Consider the following 27,498-nt stretch of genomic DNA (forward strand, 5'->3'; position numbering starts at 1 on the left):
AGACTGTCATCTGGGACTGATATGCACTGGTACAGGTTAAAGCAATCTGAAGACTCACTCTCTGCTTGGGCCATAGCCAACCAGAAATCATATACAGACACTATGGGACACCCACTTCTCCAGGGTATATCCTATGCGCCAGCTGCAGGCAGCTGGAGACTGAGGCATATGCTGGCAATGCTCTGGTAGCTGTTTGTGACCCAAGGACCTTGCTACACTGAGATGGGGTAAACCAACTTTAGAATAACTTTGTGTTAGTGGATTAGCTCAAACCTGTCTTTAAACACTAGAGAATCTAGCTCAGTGGATGCCTCTGGTATGAAACTGTTGACAGGGATATCAGAATCAGGCGCATAAACTGCTATGTAAGCGCTAAGTATTAGTAGGGTTAGCTTTAGCGTCATAGCCTAAACTTCACCTATGCTGTTGTTTTCTGCATCTTGTGTGTATTTTATTAATTTCCCCTCTGTTTCTGTTTTGTTTTCAGCCTATGTGCTGACACAGTACTGGTTTTGTATGCAAAAGAAGAGTTCACAGAACTGCACAGTGCCTGATCCAAACAAACACTTTGATGTTCCTAGCTGGACTACGTAGGTAAAAAACTCAAAATATGTGTATTCATTTTATTTGATTTTCAGTAAACAAATGATTGTCCAAAAAAGATGGTTTGTTCTGAGAAGTAAGGCTCATTTGGAATCCATGGGAACATTTGATCATCCACCCTAACTTTGACACAGGTGGCCTTACCACATAGTATTATGGATGTCATCTTGAATACATACGTGTATGTCCCTCTGGGCCTCCTGCCAGATCTTCTCTGAGAAGAGCAAAGTACAATGGTAATGTTGATAAGTGGGGGAAAGTTTTTGTAGAAAATTTCCTCCGTTGTATTCTACTAATTAATTTTGAACTTTTGTGTAAGCCTTGCTACAGTACTTTACAGGGCTAATTTATAATGCCTCCTCTAAATTCGATCAAATCTTAGAGTTTAGCCCCATAGTTCACTCACAGGACTTCCCCGCAGCAGCGTTGATTTGATTATTTAGGTCAGAAGTAGAGTGAGGTTGAAAATATAGGAGATTCTGGCCCTGATACTGAAATGAACTGGATACCAGGATTTTCCCATGCAGTTACCCTTCGCAGTTGGGAGCCTTAGTCTCGTGAACCTTCAGCAAGTCAACTCCTAGTGTTGCAAATATAGACAAAGAACTGAGTTGTCCTCAATAAATTGGAGTAGTACGTCTTAGCATATTTTCTTTGCTTTTTTGCACCAAGATGTATCTTTCTTTCTGTGTCAATAGCAGGAACATTTAAATAATCTCATCTGGCTACTAAGGTGAACCTGAATTGCAGATTTCATGTCTATGTTTTTGGTATTCTTTCTGTTATTGGCCATAGCTTTCTGTAAAACTTCCCCTTGATAATGCTAATATTGTGGAATTGTGTTATGTGACAAATATAGCAGTGTCTTAAAAGCCTGTATGCACACACACACACCCTTTTTTAACATGTAAAAAGGCTCCTCCCTCACATACCTGCATTGAGAACTGCAGGACTGATAATACACTATGACTATTTTGTGAAATGTGTAAGATTCTAGCCACTACATTCAGTTTGGAGAAAGCATCTGACCAAGCTGTAGCATGAAAGCATGTTGATGGCACATCAGCTAAACGTTGTGATTCAACATTAGCAATAAGCAGCTGAAATGAATCTTGAAGGAGGGCTTACCCCTTGCTTCCACATCTTGAAATATAGGGTATGCTATCTTGCATATAGTAGCACAGCTGGCATCCCTAAAATTACAATTGTTTTGGGCTGCTAGCTGCTCAAAATTATATCTGTCTATTCACCAGTTAGTGCAGTTTTTTTTCTTATATATAAAGTTTCAGCAGCAGTGGCAACTATATTATGTATGTTTATATACATATATTCCTTTATCTTTCTTTTAATCTATTCACTGATCCATATTAGTTGTTCTGTGTTGATATCCTTTTTAAATTACATTTAAATTTATTAATTTTATTAATGTAATTAAATTTAATTTTTTTCCTTTTGATGGCTAGACGATTTGCCACCAATCTTAAAGGGTTAGGCTTTCTTTGTGAGTGAGGGGAGGCTCAGATTCTCTTGATATTCACAAGCCTCTTATGGACCTTAATAATAGCTGGGCAGGACAGTGATCTCAGAGGAAGGTGGGCATGCAGGGAATTTGAAAAAGAACAAATCTACCTTTCCTCTGGATTTCAATGACCTCAATTTGTGTGTGTGTGTGTGTATGTGTGTGTGTGTGGTTTAAAAAATATGATGCCTAGGTTCAGAGAACTGTGACTGAACTTGTTCTGAACTGTGAACATTTTCAGTGTAAAGAGAAGGTTATAGATGCAAGCTGCAGCTGAACGTATATAACACATTTCTGTTAGCTTCATGCAACTCTCATCTCTCTCTCTTTGTCTGCCAGATCACTATGAAGACAGTAGAGAAACCCAAATCAAAGCAAAATATAAAGGTCTAAGGCACGAAACCATGTAGTCCAGTTGGTAGAGATGTATAAGTCAACAAATCTTTCAGAAAGCCAGAAGCAAGTAATAATTCTTCTGACTGCAAATTAGATAAAAAGCAAATACCATTAGTGCAAAATAATGGAAAGTGTATTGCTTTTAATGGATAACATGTATAAGGAAATAATAAAATAATGTGTTGTACTCTTTACAAAAGTGCAGTACATCAAACAGAATTTGACAGCTCACCAGCACTCATTGCATTAAGTAAAAAGCAAGATAAACAGAATCATTTGACACTCACAGTTTAATCAGTTATACCATTTCGTATGTCTGAATCTCAAATTCTCTCTTCAAGTTTAGATGTAATGATTATTAAGACATTTTCATTTTGCCTTATCACAAATACTGGCTATACTTTAGTAGCTTTGGATGGATCTGTTAAGGTTTATTGTACATAATATCAATTTCTATTACAAACAAGTAAAAGGAAGAACAACAAAAGTGATGTCATTCTTATGAATCCCTGAGCTCATAGACTTTAAGATCAGAAGGGACCATTATGATCATCTAGTCTGACCTCCTGCACAATGCAGGCCACAGAATCTCACCCACCAACCCCTGACTTATGTCTGAGCTATTGAAGTCCTCAACTCATGGTTTAAAGACTTCAAGGTACAGAGTATCCTCCAGCAAGTGACCCGTGCCCCATGCTGCAGAGGGAGGCGAAAAACCTCCAGGGCCTCTTCCGATCTGTCCTGGAGGAAAATTTCTTCCCGACCCCAAATATGGCGATCAGCTGAACCCTGAGCATGTGGAGAAGACTCACCAGCCAGACAAAAGAATTCTCTGTAGTAACTCAGATCTCACCCTACCTAGTGTCCCATCACAGGCCATTGGGCATATTTACCGCTAATAGTCAAAGATCAATTAATTGCCAAAATTAGGCTATTCAATCATACCATCCCTTCCATAAACATATCAAGCTTAGTCTTGAAGCCAGATATGTCTTCTGCCCCCACTGCTCCCCTTGGAAGGCTATTCCAGAAATTCACTCTGACCGTAAGAAACCTTTGTCTAATTTCAAGTCTAAACTTCCTGATGGCTAGTTTATATCCATTTGTTCTTGTGTCCACATTGGTACTGAGCTTAAATAATTCCTCTCCCTCTCCGGTATTTATCCCTCTGATAAATGTATAGAGAGTAATCATATCTCCCCTTAGCCTTCTTTTGGTTAGGCTAAACAGGCCAGGCTCTTTGAGTCTCCTTTCATAAGACAGGTTTTCCATTCCTTGGATCATCCTAGTAGCCCTTCTCTGTACCTGTTTCAATTTGAATTCATCCTTCTTAAACATGGGAGACCAGAACTGCACACAATATTCCAGATGAGGTCTCACCAGTGCCTTGTATAACGGTACTAAAACCTCCTTATCTCTACTAGAAATACCTCCCTGATGCATCCCAAGACCACATTAGCTTTTTTCACAGCCATATCATGTTGGCAGCTCATAATCATCCTGTGATCAACCACTACTCCGAGGTTCTTTTCCTCCTCTGTTACTTCCAAGTGATGCATCCCCAGTTTATAACAAAAATTCTTGTTATTAATCCCTAAATTAATGACCTTGCACTTTTCACTATTAAACTTCATCCTATTACTATTACTCCAATTTACAAGGTCATCCAGATCTTCCTGTATGATATCCTGTCCCTCTCTGTATTGTGTGGCAAATTGCCGGCACTACTATGATGGGTCTCACGCTTTCTCTTCTGGGGAGGGAGCGGGGTTCAGGCCACCGTTTCTTGCCCCTGAACTTGGGTATTAACTGCCCCACTAGTGTCCTAGAGGAGGGGAATGGAGAGGGAGGGACCCGGGCCCACCCTCTAATCCAGGTCCCAGCCCAGGGGCCCAAGGGATAGCAGTAACCCACTAGAACTAGCGGTTCCTTCCCCTGGGCTACTTCCCTCTCCTGCCCTTCAGCTTGTGGGGCTTCCTGCCCTCCTTCTGCACAAACCAGGTATCCCTTTACCTAGAGTCTTGGTCTTCTTAGCCCACTGCAGCACTCCTCCAAACTCTCCTCTGCTTCCCTCCAAACTGCTCTCTGCTTCAACACCGATCCACTCTGCTTCAACTCCTCCCCTTTTCTGATTGATGCAGGGGGGTTTTATCATGTGACTGGCTTCAGGTGCTTTAATTAATTTATAGCAAACTTTTTTCCCTCTACAGAGAATAAGGCTCCCTTCTAACACTCTCCTGCTGCCCTCTGGCCATGCTGTATCACGATTGGCAATACCTCCCAGCTTTGTGTCATCCGCAAACTTTATTAGCACATTCCCACTTTTTGTGCCAAGGTCAGTAATAAAAAGACTAAATACGATTAGTCCCAAAACCGATCCCTGAGGAACCCCACTAGTAACCTCCTTCCAGCCTGACAGTTCACCTTTCAGTGTGACCCATTGTAGTCTCCCCTTTAACCAGTTCCTTATCCACCTTTTAATTTTCATATTGACCCCCATCTTTTCCAATTTAGCTAATAATTCCTCATGTGGAACCGTATCAAATGCCTTTCTGAAATCAAGGTAAATTAGATACACTGTGTTTCCTTTGTCTAAAAAATCTGTTACCTTCTCAAAGAAGGAGATCAGGTTGGTTTGGCACGATCTACCTTTTGTAAAACCATGTTGTATTTTGTCCCATTTACCATTGACCTCAATGTCCTTAACTACTTTCTCCTTCAATTTTTTTTCCAAGACCTTGCATACTACAGATGTCAAACTAACAGGCCTGTAGTTACCCGGATCTAGGGAGGGGCTGCACAGAGAAGGACCAGAGCTAAGCTATATCCTTAGAAAGTTGGTCACACGTTCATGTTAATTTTTTAAGAAGTATTTTAATACTTTTAATATTTATTTGTACAATTAATTTTGTTCCATATAGCGTAAAATATCTTTGTTTTTCTTTTTCAAATACATTTAAAATCCATCTATCGAGAATTGTATAAGTCAATGAGGCAACATCATTTTTTTTTCCTCCTTGTGGTTTTGCTCATCAGCAACTAATACATTTTATGGGGGTTTAATAATAGGTTAGGCCATATAAGTTTACAGTGTTAAGGAGGAATGATCCAATTTATATTATAATATAATTTTTATATATGATTATTATGAGTTTACACTGTTATTTGTTGCAGTGAAAGTAGCTGTTTGTTGGACCAAATCCTATAGGACTTAATTGTTTGTTTTTTTTGGTAAGTCCTTACTTGGGCAAAACTCCCATTTGGCTTCATTTGAGTAGGAACATCAGAACTGGAACCATTATGTTTCCATGTCTAGACTGGAGTATAAGGATGGTGTCCCACCTGGGATATTTAGGAAACTACTGTGCTTGATAAAGATGATGCTTGACTTGAAATTAATTTCCTTTGGGTATGTATCCATCTTTGGTTATTTAAGTTGGTTCAGGCAGAAGCTATCATTAGGTGAGGTGTTCAGAGAGCTGGGATGTGACTTATAAGAAACTAATTAAGATGATGATGTACATTTTGGGGTAAAATAACACAAAGTAGTTATTGTAATTATTATGGAACATCTTGAGACAGATTAACTTTTTGTGGTATCCATACATTGGTCATTCTAAAGTGGCCGGCATCATCTATTCAGGTAGATAATGAAAATGTTGATACATTTGAATTTAAGTAGACAGAACATATTACCCTCAACCGGAATTTTCCCGGAGCAGTGTTTTAACATTCTTATTCTTATTCAGTGTATCATGGAATCTTAAATGATTTTGGAACTAGTACCTAGGTATTCCATTAAATTGGAAAAACAGCAGTTTTAGCAACACAGTCAACCCTGTTCTATTCAGTTGCATAGGTTCAGTATTTGGAAAGAAGAGTACCGCCTTTTTCAATTAGAGTTTCAACTTCCTGTGGCTCTTTTTAAAGTTTTGAATTCATGTACTAATACTGCTTAACATGTGAGGACTGACTACTTCACAGGAGAATGTGGTATTTGAGATATAGGCTGCAGGAACACCATCATTTCCATAACTACTTCAAAGGAAGTACCTTATAAATAAAATAGGTTTCCTTTGGGAGTTACAATACCATTTCCTTTATAATTTAAATTATCTTAAGTTAAATAAAATAGTCCAGAGAGCCCCCCTCCCCTCCCCTGGTAAAACACTTCATTTAAGTTCTAACACTACATTATTTTTATTAATTGGAAGCATTTTGCTATCTATTTTATCATTTATCTTTAATTTTGCAAATAATTCAAAAATATGTTCATTGCATTAAAGCTCTTTTTTAAAACATGTTCCTTTTTTTATCCAGTGCATTGTTACAGCTCAATTTGCCTGCCATTCTCCTTTTCTTATTGTCTTATTCTTAGTATTATTTAAAGCCTTAAATAAAATTAATACTCTTGTATCAGAGAAGACTGCCCATTGCCCTGTCTTTCCCATCACAAATATTCTGGTTTATGGGACTGGAATTTTGGACCATGCCAATACATAACCTCAAGAGGACAGAAGGACAGGCTTTTTTTCTTTTTTCTTTTTTTGATTGAGAGCTCTTTACTCTCTCATTCCAGCTATTCCAAATTCACATATTGTTCTTTTCAGGGTAAGGTAATACTTGTGAAAAAGACACTAATAACTCTCATCCAGGAATCACATTAAAAACCTGGAGTAAGCATTGCTATCCCCATTTTACAGATGGTAACACTAAGGCAAAAAGAGATGTAGGGTATGTCTGCACAACTTTATTTAACTTCAAACTGCTTTGGAGGCTAGCATGAGCCATTACTCTTGATGCTGCAGCCACAATGTTATTTTTAGTGTGTCTGTCCTGCACAGCACTTGCTTTGGAACTAGCTTCAGGGTAAGAACCTAAGAATAGCCACACTGAGTCAAACCAAAGATCCATCCAGCATAGTATCTTGTCTTCCAACAGTGGCAAATGCCAGGTGTGTCAGAGGGAATGAACAGAGCAGGTAATCATTGGGTGATCCATCCCCTGTTGTCCACTCCCAGCTTCTGGCAATCAGAGGCTAGGGACACACAGACCATGGGGTTGCATCCCTGACCATCTTAGCTAATAGCTACTGATGGACCTATTCTCCAGGACCTTATATAATTCTATTTTGAGTCCCATTATACTTTTGGCCTTCAAAACATCATCTGGCTAAAGTTCTATATATTGAGTGTGTTGTGTGAAGAAATACGCCCTTTTGTTTGCTTTAAGCCTGCTTCTTGTTAATTTCATTGGATGGCCCCTGGTTCTTGTGTATGTGAAGGAATGAATAAACAGTTCCTTATTCACTTTCTCCACACCATTCATGATTTTGTAGACCTGTATCATATCCCCCTTAGTTGTTTATTTTCCAAGTTGAAAAGTCCCAGTCTTTTCCATTGCTCCTCATATGGAAGATGTTCCATATCCCTAATAATTTTTGTTACCCTTCTTTGTATCTTTTCCAGTTCTAAAATAGCTTTTTTGAGATGGGGCGACCAGAACTGCAGGTGGTATTCAAGGTGTGGGTGTAGGGTGACCAGATGTCCTGATTGTATAGGGACAATCCTGATTTTTGAGTCTTTTCCTTATATAGGTTCCTATTACCCCCCCACCCCCTGTCCCATTTTTTCACATTTGCTGTCTGATCACTCTATGTGGGTGTACTGTGGATTTATATAGAGGCAATATGCTATTTTCTGTCTTGTTATCTATCCCTTTTCTAATGTTTCCTAACATTCTGTTAGCTTTTTTGACTGCTGCTGCACACCGAGCGGATGTTTTCAGAGAACTGTCCACAATGACTCCAAGATCTGTTTCTGAGTGGTAACAGCTAATTTAGATCCCATCATTTTGTACATGTCATTGGTATTATGTTTTCCAATGTGCATTACGTTGTATTTATGAATGTTGAATTTCATCTGCCATTTTGTTGCCCAGTCACCCAGTTTTGTGAGATCCCCTTGTAACTCTTCTCAGTCTGCTTTGGATTTAACTATATTGAGTAATTTTGTATTGTCCGCAAATTTTGCCACCTCACTGTTTACCCCTTTTTCCAATCATTTGTGAATATGTTGGACAGCACTGGTCCCAGTACAGATCCTTGGGGGACACCACTATTTACCTCTCTCTATTCTGAAAACTGAAATAATCCTCTCCATGGACCGATGGGACAAATGTCCCGGTGACCAGGGTGGGAGGTCAGTGAAGTTATCTCCTCGCTTAATGGCAGCACATCTCCTAGAATAAACTTTGTACCAGTGGAGAGGGGGCAAAAAACAGCAATATGACCTGACACTTTACCTAGGTTTAAGATTATCTCTATCTCTAAAATGTTTTAAGCATCATTTCTTTTTACTCACATGACATAATAATTCCCATTTTATTTTATATAAAACACCTGAAATGTTCCTGAGGACCTAGTTCCAAAATAAAATTCGCAGTGTCAAACTAAAGCCTGAGGGATACCTAAGGCAAGGTATTCAAGGGCTGGAAAAATCACTATTTAAGCTTATGCTCAAATAAATTTGTTAGTCTCTAAGGTACCACAAGTACTCCTTTTGTTTCTGCAGATACAGACTAACACGGCTACTACTCTGAAACCTGTCACTATTAAAACTGTAAGACAAAGAATAACAATTAGTGTAGCATGGTGACAAGCAATGACCTAGCTGCTCTCAGTTTAAAGTCATAATTTGAAATCTGACAAAGTGTTTAGTAGATTTAGTTTAGTTTGTCTCTGAGGCTGTTTTTTAGCATCTGTCTCAGATATTTTTTTCTCTGAATCTAAAGGTCTGTGCTGCTATAAGTGACATGCCAAAAGCCTCTTAAACTCACTTCTCCTACATAGTTGTTAGGCCTTTCCTGTGTAACTGTCAGACTGCGGTCCTGCAAGCAACACACACTGTGCAAGAGAACACCTTTTGGTTTTCAGGTAGGCTCCAGGCAACCTCCCTACACTTGCTCTTCTTAGAGAGACTGAAAGTTGATTTAACTCCCTGGCGTGGTCTGCATGAAATTCTCAAACACCTGAAGATTCACATGGTCTAATTAAAACCTATTAGCCTGAGCCTCATCTGATGTTTACCAGAATAGCTCCACTGACTTGTGAAAAGGAGACCTGAACATCCAAGTCTTGATATACAGCTTGTGGTGATTTTTTGTGTTTTAAACGGAACTTCTGTCTCTCTTCTTGATAAATATTTGGCCAGATCTTCCATTTATGGTAATCTGCGTAGTTTTCATAAGTGTAATAACTACTTCTTTGAAACTTTCAGTGAACACAAGGTATAATTTAAAATAACTAGCTGAACTATATGTCACTGGGCAAACAAACCAGGGATGTAGCTTTCTGTTAAATTTATCTTGTAATTTGCTGGGGAACATCAAGCCACATATTGGCCATCACACATTATATTGTTACTCCTCTCTCTACAGCGAATAGATGATTATGCTGTTTCTGGACAGGAGATACACAAAGTATATGCAGTAGCAGAGAGGAGAGTGAAAGGATTGTTTTAAAGAGAGACGAAGAGGTTTTACAAGCATATATGTAGTATTTATCAATTTTAGTAATAGGCTTCAATTTGCATTGAGATAGAATGTGGCTGTTCAGATTTATTCCTTCCTGTAAAGTACACATCAAGCGCATACATCCTGATCTGTGCACTGTATGTTTCTGCATTGTAGAAGTATCTAATATGTCTTGTGTTATAATTTTTCAACCAATAAGTTTAAAAGAATTAAATATATAAATGTAATCCTACCGCGTGTGCTGCTCTGTCACCCTTTCTCGTGGTAGCCAGGCCACACGTAGAGCTGCTTGAGCCAGCTACATCCTTGGCTAAAAGAGCTGAATCTTTCAGCTCATGAAGAGGAGACTCATATTTTTAGAACCAGAGGTCTCAAGTTCAATCCCCACTGCGAACACTTCACCCAGGGTCATGATGTTACATAAACACATTTTGCTACTCTATTTTGAAATCTTTTCAGGTATGGCTGTAGACTGACTTCCTTTCAAGGTCACACGTAAATTAAAAGCTCAGGTGAAAAGATGGTATTTTTAATTGTTTTGTTGAAAGGAAATGATATAATTTTGAAATTTTATCTCCGGTTTTATACAATATACAAGAAAGTTGATGTTTTGGTCACTGTATGCCCATTCATTGGACTTTGCTGACATGAATAAGGGTTTGCAGGAGTGGGTTCATAACGAGAAGGGGATTTTTCTTTTAAAAATTATCTTTCTTGAAATGTTAATAGTTTAGAATAATGGCTTTGGGTGACTTAAAAAAGCTGGAGAAAATACCTGCCTCCTTTTTTTGTCCTGAATTCTGCACAGACGCTGGTTGCACAGCAGGTCACTACTCGCAAAGAGAGAGGCTGGCCTGTCATGAAAGGTTAAAAAAATAAAATAAATAAAACAAGCTCTGCTGAGCTGTTCTGTGGGATGTGCAGTTCATATCAAATGATCTCAGGACATGAGGACTTATTCTTAGGAAACATGACATTTCATATTTAATATCATGTAGCGTACACAGGGCTTTGGTTTTTTAAAATTTTTATGAAAGACCACAGTATAATAAGCTACATGGAATTTAATCTACCTCAGAAAGATGAAAGGATGAGTTGAACCTGGCGGGATTTAAGCCTGTGCTTCCAGGGAGCGTAGGTATTTCAGATCTGATGGTTAGATTTTAAAACCACCTTCTCTGGCTATATATCCCTCTGAGGCATTGCTTTAAAAAAATCATATATCAACTGACTGCACTTCTATGAATCAGTGTGGTTGCTCCGTCTTTCAGTGAGAGAAGCTGGAGGACTGTGAGCAGAGTATTTGCCAAAGAATGCAAACTCAATTTGACATTGGTTTTCACTTGTTCTGTCCTTTTAGGTCTAAGATACTTGAGGTATAAATAATTATACAGCTTTGAACTTCTGCTAGTACTTCCAATCCAAGGAACTCAAAACATCAGTATATGTGTTTCTCATATATCAGATTCAGAAAGTTCCCTTCTGGCTGAGATTAAAGCGATAGAGTTTTTATTTTGGGGAGTTGGGAGATGGGGGAGTGTGTGTGTGGGTGGGTGGGTGGGGGAAGGGGGGTCATTTGACCTCAGGACTCAGGGCTTAAAATTAAAGGATTAAAATATTCTATTTTTCCAATACACTAATGAGCATAAAAATGGTAATATAGAAAAATCAGTGAGTCCCCACTTCTGTTGTGTTATAAACTTAATATTATAAATGCTCACATTTTGGAACAGATGTACATCTTTATTGTATAAAACCAATACAATTCCTTTCAAAATATCCTAAGCTAAAATATCACCTTGAAGAACTCAATTTAAAGAGAGCAAAACTTCCCACCATACATCAATGATTCAGAAAAGAATTCTACAAAAGGTGACGTTATGAAGATTGTATTCATGTAAAGTATGACTTTTTAGCACAGATAATCATTATTTTTGTTAGAATATACAACCTCACAGATGTTATGGGTGCAAAGGTTGCTATACCACAGAGTTTTACATTGTATGAAATTTTCCATCTAATACTGATAAGATTTCATTATTTCACTTGAATCATTGTATAGTAAAAACTAGTGTAAGGTTTTTGAACAGCAGTTGGGAAGAAAACCCTCTGAACAAATACTATACTTTAGGCTGCTTTCTGATTTTTACACATGGATTCAGTTATTCAAAATGTATCACACATCTTCTATTTTATACACTATCTACTGTCATAGGACCTGAAACAGGAAAACAATAAAGCACATGCTTAAGCTTTTAATCTGGGCTTTAGCATGTGATAATAGGGATGCTTTCCTGAATCATGTCCATAATCCTTAATTCTGATCTATTAAGCAATAAAGTGCACAAAAGAAATATTTTGAAAATACTTCTGCATGTTTTTTATGGAAGAAAGAACTCGGACACTTGTCAAATGTTATTTTATTCTGTTTGAGGTCATCTATTTGCAAGGTTTGCCAGAACTGTGAATGGGCGACAGGGGATGGATCACTTGATGATTACCTGTTCTGTTCATTCCCTCTGGGGTGCCTGGCACTGGCCACTGTCAGAAGACAGGATACTGGGCTAGATGGACCATTGGTCTGACCCAGTATGGCCATTCTTATGTTCTATTGCACTCATCACAGTAGTAGCTCATCACCATCCAGTAGTGCATTAAGCACTGCACACAAATAGCAACTGTCATGTGTTGTTTCTTCTCCGTGTGGAGAGGATGAGAGAAGTGTGAATAGTGAAGTGTTTTGGTAGGCATTTGTGTTAAATATACACATTGTTATGTGTAGATATTAGAGAAGGCAAGGTTAAAGAAATTAGCCTTTTGTGTGGTGGTGAGGATTGTGGTGGTCATTAGTTCCTGGGGAGTTCATTCCATGCCCTTGAGAAAACTTTGTCTCCTGCACTGTTGAGCTCCTCTTTTATTGTAGAAAGTTCTATTTTGCAAGAGAAGCAAAATTGTTGATCACAGTCCTCATCCGAGAGCTTTAGTTTTATCTTTTAGATATCCTGGATCTAGGTCATTGAAAGAACCTTGAAGATAAGGACCAAGACCTTGAACATGATTCAGTATCCTATGCGGAGCTAATTTCAAGAGCTAGAGGACAGATTAAAAGTATTCAAGGAGCCTGTGTTGCTGAGTGGACACACGGCAGCATTCTGCAATAGCGAGAGTTTCCTTAGCATGGAATGCCCAGGTATATCGCATTACTGTAGTCCACCCAAGCAGTGACAAATGTGTCAAATCTTCCAGGATGGGACAGAGTCTCCTAGCCAACAGAGATGGTATAAAATGTTTTTCATGGATGCTGCTGTGTGAGAGCTTAGCATCAATGAGGAATCCAAGATAACTCCTGAACTATAGACTAAATTGACCAATATGATGGCGTGTACCTTAATGCAAAAGAGACTACATCAGGGTTATAAACTCTTCAAAATACTTTCCTCTTCCCACCAGCATCACATCTGTCTTGCTTATGTTCAGCTTCAACCAGCTTTTCATCATCCATAAGTTCAACTTGTCCAAGCATTAGGTCATCTTGGTGGTAGTGGTATGGTCATATGTAGTGAGGAATAAGTATGGCTGGCACTTGCCTTTCAATTCACTCTTTCATGCCACATAATGATGTGATTCCCTTGTTCTATTTTCCAGATAAGTAATTTCCTTTTTATTAAATTGTTTCGTATTTGATGTTCATATAAACCACTTAACAGAGTGAATAATATTTTAAATTTATAGTAATACAGTCTGTTGTTGTTTTTTATGGCTGGACAATATCACATCTTGAATTAGTCAAAGGTTACCTCTGGTTTCCCGTCCCTTGAAGTGTGATTATGTCCTAAAAAGTGTCTTTGTAAAGTAGCATTGGAAGACTCCCTATTCATTGTGTCTCTCTGATTTCTATACCACATGCATTCAGTTTGCAGGTCAAAAGATGTGTTTTGTTTTGTTTTAATTGTTTTTCCCTAACTATCAGTTCTTGAAAACTCACCCTTGGCTCTGACTGTCAAGAGGAGCTCTTTCCCTCTCATGCTTCTTCACCATTAATAATAGAGGTTCTGCAGACTAAATGATTCCCTCAGAGACACCTGTGCAATCCATTGTCTTCATATGATGCCCTCAGTTACATCTGTGCAATGCCATTAACATTAAGGCTGTCTCTACACTTGCAGCTAGGGGTGTGATTCTCAGCTCAAATAGGCATGCCTGAGCTGGCTCTCATCAAGCTAATGCACTAAAAATAGTGGTAGCATGGAGCAGTGAATGGCAGTATGGGCTAGCCGCTCTGAGTATGTACCCACAGGTTTCTACTCAGAGTGGCTAGCCTGTGCAGCTGCTCACCCCTGCCATTGATACCGTTGCTATACTACTGTTTTTAGTGCACTAGTTCTCACAGAGTGTGTCTTCTTAAGCTGGGAATCACACAGTCATCCCTCCCCTCACAGCTGGACATGTAGATATAGCCTTTGTATGTTTGCACCAGTGTTAATGAGGGCATCGTCTGGGTATAATAGTATTGCAGAAGTGTAGCTGAGATATTACTTTGAAATACTGTAGATCCAGTAAGAAAGTTCAGAGCATTAAAAGAATCCCTTATTTTGCTAAAAATGCTTTAGTCAGGAAAAAATGCTAAATAACTACTCATTAAGCAAAACTTAAAAATTAAAGGAGGAAACATCGGAAAATGATTCTGATTATATTTAGATGTGTGCTTGGGAATGCCCTTGTGTTTCTGAAAGCAGCCTCACTGTCAGAGAGAACAGGTCAATTCCTTTTCATGGCTTTCTGATCTGAAGAGCGAACGAGGTATCATTCCTATTAGCATACTGTCAGAGAACCCAAGACTGTAGACACATTTCGCATTTTGTGTAGATCATTACGAATAAACTTGGATTCCTGCAGTATAATGTTTGTTTTATTAGTTATGTTATCATGTCTAGCTCTGGTACTGTACATTCATGTTCACATCCTTATCTCTTATACCTTTTGCCAGGCTCACCGTAGTTACTGTATCTGCTTCTCATTCAATCTAAGGCAAATTCACAGCCCATTTGTGAGGGCTTAGGGTGAAATAGTATCTTTCTCCAGCTTCAGTCTTAGCCAAGCTGTCTTAATCTCTCATCGTAGGCTAAGTATGCTGTGCTTTCATAACATTCTTGAGCCCTTTTAATCTGCCAAGTTTTAGGACTGTACCCTTTACTTTATTGGGGAAATGTTCAAAGATTGGTGTAAAATCAAAATCCATATAGCTGTGGCCACTCAAGGCACATTTCTTCTCTATTACAACAGGGCAAGACCATTGACTTTTACTGTACTGCATTGGTATAACTGTGAGCAGAATTTTCCCAAAAGAAATTTCTAAGCAGTCATGTCCATTGTTCCCATTCACTCCCTTTGCACTCATCTTTGTGGTGTAGGTGCTAAATAGAATAGCAAGTTTTCTGTGCAGATTGGTGCCTTTAAGGATTCAGATCCACTTAGCTACGCACTTATCCTCCTGCAAGAACATCTGGATTCTTTATCTGTGACCTTTATCTGAGCACAGTGTATATCGCTTTTGTCCTCCTATTCGGTATTGGCAATTATATACCTGCCTGGCTTGTAGTGTTAACGTATGCCATCGTATCACAAGAGGATGGGGGGGTGGGATGGGGTGGAGGAGAGGAGCGAGGCAGCCTCCTCTTCCCCACTCCTGACACATTGAGTGAAATTTTACCTGCCGGCAGGTAATGCTACTGCAACCTCAGAAATATCCGTGAACATATGCCAGGCCAGCTCATCTTGATTATGTAAAGTTGTATTTACAGTCACTTTGTCGTTCAGTAATTGTGGGAAAGACTGGACCATACCCATGTCAGTCCGGGTGTATGCTGGCATTGTTGGTTGCACATGGCTGTCTGAACAAAATGTTCCGTGGCATTGGTATTGTACTAGCCTTGTCTTTGTATCTTTTAAAAGTGAATTCTCCAATTCTCCTACACCACCCAGCATAGTAAACTCTGGAACTTGCTGCTTTCTTCTAATATGTTTTGTCTTTCTACTGTTGCATGCCCTTGTATCATTTTCTCTCTTACAGTGGGAAGCTTCAGCCTAATCATTACAATTACTTCAGATATATCATTAACAGCAACACAAGAGACAGTGATTTCATGTTCCCAGGTTTCCCTTCTGTTCCTTATCCTACACACAGTGACTCAGCCTCACCTGAATGTGGTTGGTTTGTGTGGGGAGGGGGGGAGAGAAAATGAATAAAATAAACTTTGCTTTACTGTTTCCATTGGAAAGAGAGATCAGTGAAATATTTTAATGTCTTTTCCTTGACCATTTGTCACTCTACTCTATGTCCATTAGATTCATTTTATTCAAAATGGAATTGTTTTAGAGTTTTTGTCAGCTCCTATCTGTACATGTATGCAGAGGGACAAATTCACTTCTTGAGCAGGCACAATTCCAAAGAGGACACATCTCCACTTATTTAAACAGAACTGGCCTACTTACAGCAGCAGTGAATTTAGCCCATTGTGTGTGGTTGTTGTTTTTTTCTGATTATAATTTTCCAGTCTGATTTTTTTTCCCATTTTTGTTGGTCAGTTAAATGGTATTTTTACAATTTCTGATCCAGGATCATAGCACCTTTCCCTAAAGAATAAATTCAATTATTTTAGAGCCCCATCCTGATGCTAGGGCCCAGCTGGATTAAACACTGGTCCTTATGCACAGGTGACTTGGAAGGGGAAAGAGTAAGGAACTGTCGAAAACCCCCACCCCCACAATCCATGACAGACAGTGTGAGTTGAACCATACACATACTTCATTCAACTTCACAGTAAGGGGCCCAAAACGTAAGTTCTAGATTCAGGTCCAAACTTAATAACTGACACCGATATAGCAAGGATTTCACCTCCACTTAAGTGCATGGATCATTTATTTAGGTACAATTTGCTGCCAATCACTAATTAAAGCTATTAATCTTGTCAATAGTAGAATGGACAGGCCTGTAACCAGAGCTGATACAGAGAATAGAAGGGTGTGCTGTCTTCCAGGTGCTAAGATACAGGATGTGGACCTGAGGTTTAAAAGGACCCTAAAGGGAGTGGAAAAGAATCCACTGATCATCCTTCATGTGGGAACAAATGATACCGATAGATTCTTGCTGGAACGTATCAAGGGAGACTATGCCAGGCTGGGGAAGACGCTTAAGGAAATAGAGGCTCAGGTGATCTTCAGTGGGATTCTGCCTGTTCCTAGAGAAGGGCAACAAAGGTCTGACAAGATTATGACTATCAACAGATGGCTCAGGCAGTGGTGCTATAAGGAGGGTTTGGGGATGTATGGCCACTGGGAGGCGTTCATGGAAAGAGGACAGTTCTCTCGGGATGGATTTCATCTGAGTAGGGAAGGAAGTAGACTTTTAGGATTCAGGCTGGCACAACTGATTAAGAGAGCTTTAAACTAGGAATTTGGAGGAGATGGTTGGGAGATGTCCAGGTAATCTCCACACCAGAGAGGGAAGAAAACAAAGTAAGAAAGGATACAGCCGTGGGTAGAAGAATGGACATAAGGAGGAAGGGCAGTGTGGATACCAGTCTAATAGGTCATACTGGCTGTAGAATGTCCGTACCTAATCGGGTAAAGAATGTGAGCGAGGCCAAACAGCAAAAAATAAGATGTTTGTACACCAATGTGCGGAGCCCAGGTAGCAAAATGGAGGAACTAGAGCTACTGGTGCAGGAAGTGAAACCAGGTATTATAGGGATAACAGAAACATGGTGGAATAGTAGTCATGACTGGACTACAGCTATTGAAGGGTATGTGCTGTTTAAGAAAGACAGAAATAAAGGTAAAGGTGGTGGAGTAGCATTGTATATCAAAGATGAGGTAGAATGTAAAGAAATAAGAAGCGATGGAATGGATAAGACAGAGTCCGTCTAGGCAAAAATCACATTGGGGAAGAAAACTACTAGAACCTCCCCTGTGATAGTGCTTGGGGTGTGCTAAAGACCGCCCGGATCTAATTTGGATGTGGATAGAGCCCTCTTTAATGTTTTTAATGAAGTAAATACTAATGGAAACTGCATGATCGTGGGAGACTTTAACTTCCCAGATATAGACTGGAGGCCAAGTGCTAGTAATAATAATAGGGCTCAGATTTTCCTAAATGAGATAGCTGATGGATTCCTTCATCAAGTAGTTGCTGAACCAATGAGAGGGGATGCCATTTTAGATTTGGTTTTGGTGAGTAGTGAGGACTGGCTGATTTTCAAAAATTAAGGAAATTAGTTAGGAAAGTGGATGAGACTGAAGAATTTATGGATCTAAAGGCAGAGAAGGCTTGGGATTACTTCAAGTCAAAGCTGCGGAAGCTATCGGAAGCCTGCGTCCCAAGAAAGGGGGAAAAATGCATTGGCAGGAGTTATAGACCAAGTTGGATGAGCAAACATCTCAGGGAGGTGATTAAAAAAAATCAGAAAGCATACAGGGAGTGGAAGATGGGAGGGATCAGCAAGGAAAGTTACCTTATTGAGGTCAGAACATGTCGGGATAAAGTCAAGTAGAGTTGGACCTTGCAAAAGGAATTAAAACCAATAGTAAAAGGTTCTATAGCCATATAAATAAGAAGAAAACACAGAAATAAGAAGTGGGACCACTAAATACTGAGGATGGAGTGGAGGTCAAGGATAATCTAGGCATGGCCCAATATCTAAACAAATACTTTGCCTCAGTCTTTAATGAGGAGCTTAGGGATAATGGTAGAAGGTAGAAGCGAAACTCGAACAGCTTAATGGGACTAAATCGGGGAGCCCAGATAATCTTCATCCAAGAATATTAAAGGAATTGGCACATGAAATTGCAAGCCCATTAACAAGAATTTTTAATGAATCTGTAAACTCAGGGGTTGTAAACTATGTGCCTGGAGAATTGATAACATAGTTCTTATTTTTAAGAAAGGGGAAAAAAAGTGATCCGGATAACTACAGGCCTGTTAGTTTGACATCTGTAGTATGCAAGGTCTTGGAAACAATTTTGAAGAAGAAAATAGTTAAGGACATTGAGGTCAAATTTACATGGGACAAAATACAACACGGTTTTACAAAAGGTAGATCGTGCCAAACCAACCTGATCTCCTTCTTTGAGAAAGTAACAGATTTTTTAGACAAAGGAAATGCAGTGGATCTAATTTACCTAGATTTCAGTAAGGCATTTGATAAGGTGCCACATGGGGAATTATTAGTTAAATTGGAAAAGATGGGGATCAATATGAAAATTGAAAGGTGGATAAGGAATTGGTTAAAGGGGAGACTACAGTGGGTCATACTGAAAGGTGAACTGTCAGGCTGGAGGGAGGTTACCAGTGGAGTTCCTCAGGGATCGGTTTTGGGGCCAATCTTATTTAATCTTTTTATTACTGACCTCGGCACAAAAAGTGGGAGTGTGCTAATAAAGTTTGCGGATGATACAAAGCTGGGAGGTATTGCCAGTTTAAAGAAGGACCTGGATAGTATACAGGAGAATCTGGATGACCTTGTAAATTGGAGTAATAGTAATAGGATGAAATTGAATAGTGAGAAGTGTAAGGTCATGCATTTATGGATTAATAACAAGAATTTTAGTTATAAACTTGGGACGCATCAATTAGAAGTAACAGAGGAGAAGAAGGACCTTGGAGTATTGGTTGACCACAGGATGACTATGAGCCACCAATGTGATATGGCCATGAAAAAAGCTAATGCAGTCTTGGGATGCATCAGGCAATGTATTTCCAGTAGAGATAAGGAGGTGTTAGTACCGTTATACAAGGCACTGGTGAGACCTCATCTGAAATACTGTGTGCAGTTATGGTCTCCCATATTTAACAAGGATGAATTCAAACTGGAACAGGTACAGAGAAGGGCTACTAGGATGATACGAGGATTGGAAAACCTGTCTTTTGAAAGGAGACCCAAGGAGCTTGGCTTGTTTAGCCTAACCAAAAGAAGGTTGCTCTCTATAAATATATCAGAGGGATAAATACCACGGCGAGAGATTAATTATTTAAGTTCAATACCAATGTGGACACAAGAACAAATGGATATAAACTGGCCATTAGGAAGTTTAGACTTGAAATTAGACAAAGGTTTCTAATCGTCAGAGGAGTGAAGTTCTGGAACAGCCTTCCAAGAGAAGCAGTGGGGGCAAAAGACCTATCTGGCTTCAAGATTAAACTTGATAAGTTTATGGAGGAGATGGTATGATGGGATGACATGATTTTGGCAATTAATTGATCTTTAACTATTCATGGTAAATAGGCCCAATGGGCTGTGAGAGGATGTTAGATGGGGTGGGATCTGAGTTACTACAGAGAATTCTTTCCTGGGTATCTGGCTCATGAATCTTGCTCACATGCTCAGGGTTTAGCTGATCACCATATTTGGGGTTGGGAAGGAATTTTCCTCCAGGGCAGATTGGAAGAGGCCCTGCGGGTTTTTCACCTTCCTCTGTAGCATGGGGCACAGGTCACTTGCTGGAGGATTCTCTGCTCCTTGAAGTCTTTAAACCACGATTTGAGGACTTCAATAGCTCAGACATAGGTGAGAGGTTTATTGCAGGAGTGGGTGGGTGAGATTCTGTGGACTGTATTGTGCCGGATGTCAGACTAGATGATCATAATGGTCCCTTCTGACCTTAATGTCTATGAGTAGTAGAATAAAAGGTTTTTAGACTATACAGCAGTATTATGTTCTCTAGTTTGCATCTTTATTAAATTATGACATTTTCAACCTTAGAAGAATTTCTAACAAGTGTGCATCTGAAAAAAAAATCCTATGTATATACAGTCATCCTTAGATACTTCAAAAGATTTTATATGAAACATAGATAGGTTTGGAAGAGTTAGATTTGTATCAGTAAATGCTGGTAAACATGGGTTTCACCGTACACACATAAACTGACAAAAATATTTCCATTGATAGAAATTGAAATTTACAAATAGGCAAAGTACTCAAGCAGGATTTTTCTTACTCACTGTAGTTTGAGTTTATGATATTTACTTAATATATTTTGGTGTGTGATGCTGACAGTTTGTGCTTTAACTTTTGAATCTCAATGTCTACTGTCAATAAATAGTCTAACACTGCCATAATTTCCCTTAAATGTGAAAATATAGGCTGTTTTAGAAAGTGGTTAAAACCCAAAATGTTGTGCAAGCGTGAAAATTTAAATTCATAAAACTGATAATGTTTTTAAATAACATCAACATTATCTGTTGAAATTATATATTAAAGAATTATTCTCCCAAGCCATAGAATTAAGGGAGGGAAACTGTGCAATAAAGAAGGATACACCATAATAACATACATTCAGTTCAGGCTGAAAGTTTGATTGGAATTGTTTACAGTGGGCTCCCTTACAAAGTTTCACCCGTTCTGGATTTGTTAGATTAACTTCTGATAGAATCCCTCGTTTTAAAGATAGCAATTAGCTCTAGAACCAATACAATCTTTCAATTTGGTGGCACTTTTTGAGTGCATTCACTATATTTGCAGTAGCACTCACAATTTGTTTTAGATAACGTATTTAAACTATTCAGGACAGTATTGGGACTTTAGGAGAAACTTGATACTCATCAAAACCAAAAAAGAAAATGCATTAATACTTCAGGGTGAACCAAAAATCTGCATTTCCCACAGATCTGGTATTAGTCACTGAGTAAAGGAGAATATTGATTTTGATAGGTCAATGGTCTAATCTGCTCCAGCAACTTCTGTATTCCTGCTGAAGTATAATTGAATAATATGGTCAAGTAGGGCTTATTCAATTTCTAGTCAGTTAGTTCTCTTAGAATCCACACTTTTACTAAGCCAACTTCAGAATAAATCTCATATAAATAACTAGCTATACACTTCTAGCTGTAAAGAAACTTGTGCTTATGGATAAGGTATTTTAGTGTCATGTTCATGCTCTGCCTAACTACAATTGTTTCTGTGAAGGTTTTTTTTTTAAGTTGGACACAAAAAAGTACAGAGCTTTGATGCATGGAAAAAGCAGTTGTGGGAGCAATACTTGAGTAGTAGACTTTAATCTTGTGCATTTAGTTCTCAAATTCTAATAACAGCACAGATTTTATAACAACCTTTACATTCACCATCTTGGATAACAACAAAACAACAGTAAGGAAGCAACACAAAAGCAGACAGACTAAGGGCTCAGTTCTGCCCTCTGCAACTGCCACTTGAGAGTGCCAGATGCATTACTACATCAACAGAGCCTGTCAGTGGCCTGAGATGCAAAGTCTGCTGGCAGGAGAGTGGGCGCTGGAGCACAGAAGAGCCATAGGGCTTCAGACACTTGGGATCGGCATAGGGTGCCAGTACCATCTTGGAAGGCAGTATGGTCTTCTGGGTAATGTGCTGATTCACCACTTGCCTGCAGTGCTTCTGTCCTTGGGGGTAAGGGGGCGGGGGTTGGGGAGGGATTGAAAGTTGTTCTCCTCTGGTGGGAACTTCGGGGAAGGTGGAAGCAGAAACAACAGTTATCCTGGGGTGTTCTGCCCTGAGGCTCAATGGGAGTCACTGGCAGAAGGAGGTATAATTTACAGTTCTTTCTGTAAATTGCACCCAGTGGACATTGCACCAGTGAAGGCTAGGCACAGCTGGGTGCTAATACTGGAGTTTAGAGGTAAATTGGATCAATTTTTTGCCATTTTTTTAATAGCTGATATCACTAGTATTTAAAGAAAGGAGCATCCGTTAGTAAAATGATGTATGTGTTATTTGTCCAATAAGTATGCCTAATATTTGTCAGGTACCCATTTTACCTTCCTATGATACTGCTAGTCAGTTAGATGAAAAGAAAATGACTCCATCATGAAAAGTCATTCAGAATGTACATAATTCAGAATATAGAAGTACATACAGCACTGTGAAAGCATGTCCCTATGCTTTCAAAATGTGTATGGAGTTTTATCTACCAAATTATCATTAGAGCCAATGGGAGACTTTGTTGCATTAACAGCTCATCATACTACAGTCATGTTGCTATAACCATGAGCACCACTTCACAAATGTACCTCTAAGGGCTTATGCAAGTTTTAGTTGCATGAGGAATGTTGAATGGGACCTATGTGTTCATTGTCACATTGATTCTAAAGTCCATGTGTATTCACCAATTCAAAAAGGCATTTCTGAACATCAGAAACTGCCAATTACTGTTCAATAGAAGAGAAAATAATAATTAAATATATTCACATAGCCCAGTTTATCCCAAATGCTATAGCTAAACTTAAGAGTAGATGTAAGAAAAACGAACATTCCTTTAAAATCTTTAATGTAGTAATATTCTTTTTTCCTTTTAATTTAAAGCAATGTGGCCATACAGACAATAATGATGATGTCCGTTTGGGATTTTAAGTGATGCTGATTAACCTCAAACTTTCGAAGCCTTGATCCACGAGGATAACACATTTATTCTCAGGCTTCTCTCAGCCCTGGAAACAAAAGTCCAAGGAATATAGCCAGGACATTTAATTGGATTGGACTTTTAATTAGTGGCCGCAGGTTTGAGGCTACGCAGCTGGGTCCGTATTCTCTCCTCAGCCCAAAGTGAATGTCCCACTGATGACAGCAGGAGGCTTGCACCAGAGCTAAGGATAAACCATGTTCCTTTTCTAGTGCTAAACTTGTAGGGCCAGATTGTACCAAAAATCCCTGGGCCTGTTGGTGTGATGCAGAGTTTCATTGTGCTATGAGGGAGCTCTGAGAGAAATTGTGACTCCCAAGGCAGTTTCACAATCTGCGTGAGCATGCAAGCTGCCTTTCTTTGGATGGTACAACCAGTTTCCATCTGTCTAGCCAGATGTGAAGTCTGATACGAAGAATGGGGCAAGCCAGGCTGTTACCCCACCTCTTCACCACACCCTCACAAACCTATGTGGAACAATGTGTACTTCAAGCATGCACTAGAAAAGCAAACAGTGTGCTCTCCGGCTGTAGAGACTGACATTGTAGCTGGTCCTTGCATGTGGGTAGAGGAAGTCTCATTGCACTCCACACCTGCCTCTGCACAGCCATGCTGTGGTCTGAGACAATCCGGCCTGAAGTTAATAAAACTATTCTTGCACTCAGCTTCAGACAGAGGGAAAAAATAATGTAGGGTCCTTTTTAGACCAACAGTCTATCTGCCCTTGGTTTATTTGGCCTTTTTGTGTGCCTAGGATTTTTTTGAAAACCTGCCTCAATCTCACTCTATCCCATCAATCTCAGTTCTTTTAGAGCCATACTTTGTATAAGAGATATAAATTGTGATGAGCAATACAACTTGGTTACCTTGCAACACCAAAGCAGCTGCTGATAGTGAATAAACTTCTGTTCTAGAAAGTCAGTCTTTGGGGAATATACATATTGGACAGTCCAACTGCACTGATTAACTAGGAATAAAATGCTTGTATATTTCCCCTTGGGTGCAAATAAGAGAAAGTTGTAGCCTTAAACAAACTGTTATGTAAAATAACTTTTGCCCTACTGATTCCTGCTGCACTCCTATCTCAAGTTGCAAATTAAGAAGTCAGTAACCCACATGTATTTATGTAACATTACTACATTTTTATTCTTAAGAAAACAAAAAAACGGAACCAATAATTTAGTCAAACTGGACCTGGATGAAAGCTGAACTTGGCCCAAACATTGCCTTCTTTTGTTTGTTAGTTAGTTTGTTTCCCTAAGATTTAATATCGTGGTGCTGTTGTATAAACATATTTGGGTTATTGAATTATTTTATTTGTAACTGGAGACAGTGCAGCAGAAATCAGGAGACAGAAGATACTCTGAGAGCAGAAATACTGTTGAATCCAGCATCAGCAGCAGATGGTCAGTGGGACTCGTAGCATGACCAGACTTTACGATACTGCTCCCACAATATGGTATCATTATTTCCAAAGTTTGCTGTACCTATGGATTCTGTAAGGATCCTATATTTCTTAACCCCTTACATCCCAGGTAGGCAGGGTTCAAAGGGCCTTTTTTTCCAGCTAAGCGGAAACTTTTAATATTTCAAAATCAGAGCTTGCAGAAGAACCTTTTAATTTGTTCTCTGGGACCACCATACACCATATGTTTCCAATGACAGTGTATAGAATGAAGCTCATATTTTTCTGGGAGTTACATACTGATAGAAGCTGTGCTACTCACTACTCTATAATGTGTCCTATGGATATGTCTACACTACGAAATTAGGTCGAATTTATAGAAGTCGGTTTTTTAGAAATCGGTTTTATATATTCGAGTGTGTGTGTCCCCACAGAAAATGCTCTAAGTGCATTAACTCGGCGGAGTGCTTCCACAGTACCGAGGCAAGCGTCGACTTCTGGAGTGTTGCACTGTGGGTAGCTATCCCACAGTTCCCGCAGTCTCCGCTGCCCATTGGAATTCTGGGTCAAGATCCCAATGCCTGATGGGGCTAAAACATTGTCACGGGTGGTTCTGGGTACATATCGTCAGGCCCCCGTTCCCTCCCTCCCTCCGTGAAAGCAAGGGCAGACAATTGTTTCGCTCCTTTTTTCCTAAGTTACCTGTGCAGACGCCTACCACGTCAAGCATGAAGCCCGCTCAGGTAACCGTCACCATATGTCTCCTGGGTGCTGGCAGATGCGATACTGCATTGCTACACAATAGCAGCAACCCATTGCCTTCTGGCAGCAGACGGTGCAATACGACTGGTAGCCGTCATCGTCATGTCCGAGGTGCTCCTGGCCACATCGGCCAGGAGCGCCTGGGCAGACATGGGCGCAGGGACTAAAGTTGGAGTGACTTGACCAGGTCATTCTCTTTAGTCCTGCAGTCAGTCCTATTGAACCATCTTATGGTGAGCAGACAGGTGATACGGATTGCTAGCAGTCCTATTGTACCATCTTCTGCCGGGCAGGCAAGAGATGAGGATGGCTAGCAGTCCTATTGTACCATCTTCTGCCGAGCAGCCATGAGATGTGGATGGCTTGCAGTCCTTCTGCACCATCTGCTGCCAGCCAAAGATGTAAAAGATAGATGGAGTGGATCAAAACAAGAAATAGACCAGATTTGTTTTTTACTCATTTGCTTCCCCTCCTCCCCCCGTCTAATGGACTCATTCCTCTAGGTCACACTGCAGTCACTCACAGAGAAGGTGCAGCGAGGTAAATCTAGCCATGTATCAATCAGAGGCCAGACCAACCTGCTTGTTCCAATAAGAACAATTACTTAGGTGCACCATTTCTTATTGGAACCCTCCGTGAAGTCCTGCCTGGAATACTCATTGATGTAAAGCCACCCCCTTTGTTGATTTTAATTGCCTGTAAGCCAACCCTGTAAGCCATGTCATCAGTCGCCCCTCCCTCCATCAGAGCAATGGCAGACAATCGTTCCGCGCCTTTTTTCTGTGTGGACGCCATACCAAGGCAAGCATGGAGGCCACTCAGCTCACTTTGGCAATTAGGAGCACATTAAACACCACACGCATTATCCAGCAGTATATGCAGCACCAGAACCTGGCAGAGTGATACCGGGCGAGGAGGCGACGTCAGCACAGTCACATGAGTGATCAGGACATGGACACGGATTTCTCTGAAAGCATGGGCCCTGCCAATGCATGCATCATGGTGCTAATGGGGCAGGTTCATGCTGTGGAACGCCGATTCTGGGCTCGGGAAACAAGCACAGACTGGTGAATAAGCATAGTGTTGCAGGTCTGGGACGATTCCCAGTGGCTGCGAAACTTTCGCATGCGTAAGGGCACTTTCATGGAACTTTGTGACTTGCTTTCCCCTGCCCTGAAAGTGCATGAATACTAATATGAGAGCAACCCTCACAGTTGAGAAGCGAGTGGCGATAGCCCTGTGGAAGCTTGCAACGCCAGACAGCTACCGGTCAGTTGGGAATCAATTTGGAGTGGGCAAATCTACTGTTTGGGCTGCTGTGATGCAAGTAGCCCACGCAATCAAAGATCTGCTGATATAAAGGGTAGTGACCCTGGGAAATGTGCAGGTCATAGTGGATGGCTTTGCTGCAATGGGATTCCCTAACTGTGGTGGGGCCATAGACGGAACCAATATCCCTATCTTGGCACCGGAGCACCAAGCTGGCGAGTACATAAACTGCAAGGGCTACTTTTCAATATTGCTGCAAGCTCTGGTGGATCACAAGGGACGTTTCACCAACATCAACATGGGATGGCCGGGAAAGGTACATGACGCTCGCATCTTCAGGAACTCTGGTCTGTTTCAAAAGCTGCAGGAAGGGACTTTATTCCCAGACCAGAAAATAACTGTTGGGGATGTTGAAATGCCTATAGTTATCCTTGGGGACCCAGCCTACCCCTTAATGCCATGGCTCATGAAGCCGTACACAGGCAGCCTGGACAGTAGTCAGGAGCTGTTCAACTAAAGGCTGAGCAAGTGCAGAATGGTGGTAGAATGTGCATTTGGATGTTTAAAGGCGCGCTGGCGCAGT

The 27,498-nt window shown here is 40.1% G+C and overlaps 1 protein-coding gene across 1 annotated transcript in view; it reads left to right on the forward strand.

Moving 5' to 3' along the window:
* The first annotated feature begins 498 nt into the window (after positions 1-498).
* CHRM3 (cholinergic receptor muscarinic 3) overlaps positions 499-27,498 on the forward strand; it is a 182,455-nt gene continuing 155,455 nt past the window's right edge. The window contains exon 1 of the mRNA XM_077811861.1: positions 499-590. Within this exon, the coding sequence (XP_077667987.1) occupies positions 517-590 (74 nt within the window). The 5' untranslated portion in view covers positions 499-516. The remainder of the gene's footprint in view (positions 591-27,498) is intronic.

This window comes from Eretmochelys imbricata, chromosome 3 (genome assembly GCF_965152235.1).
Source record: "Eretmochelys imbricata isolate rEreImb1 chromosome 3, rEreImb1.hap1, whole genome shotgun sequence".
Taxonomy (NCBI): Eukaryota; Metazoa; Chordata; order Testudines; family Cheloniidae; genus Eretmochelys; species Eretmochelys imbricata.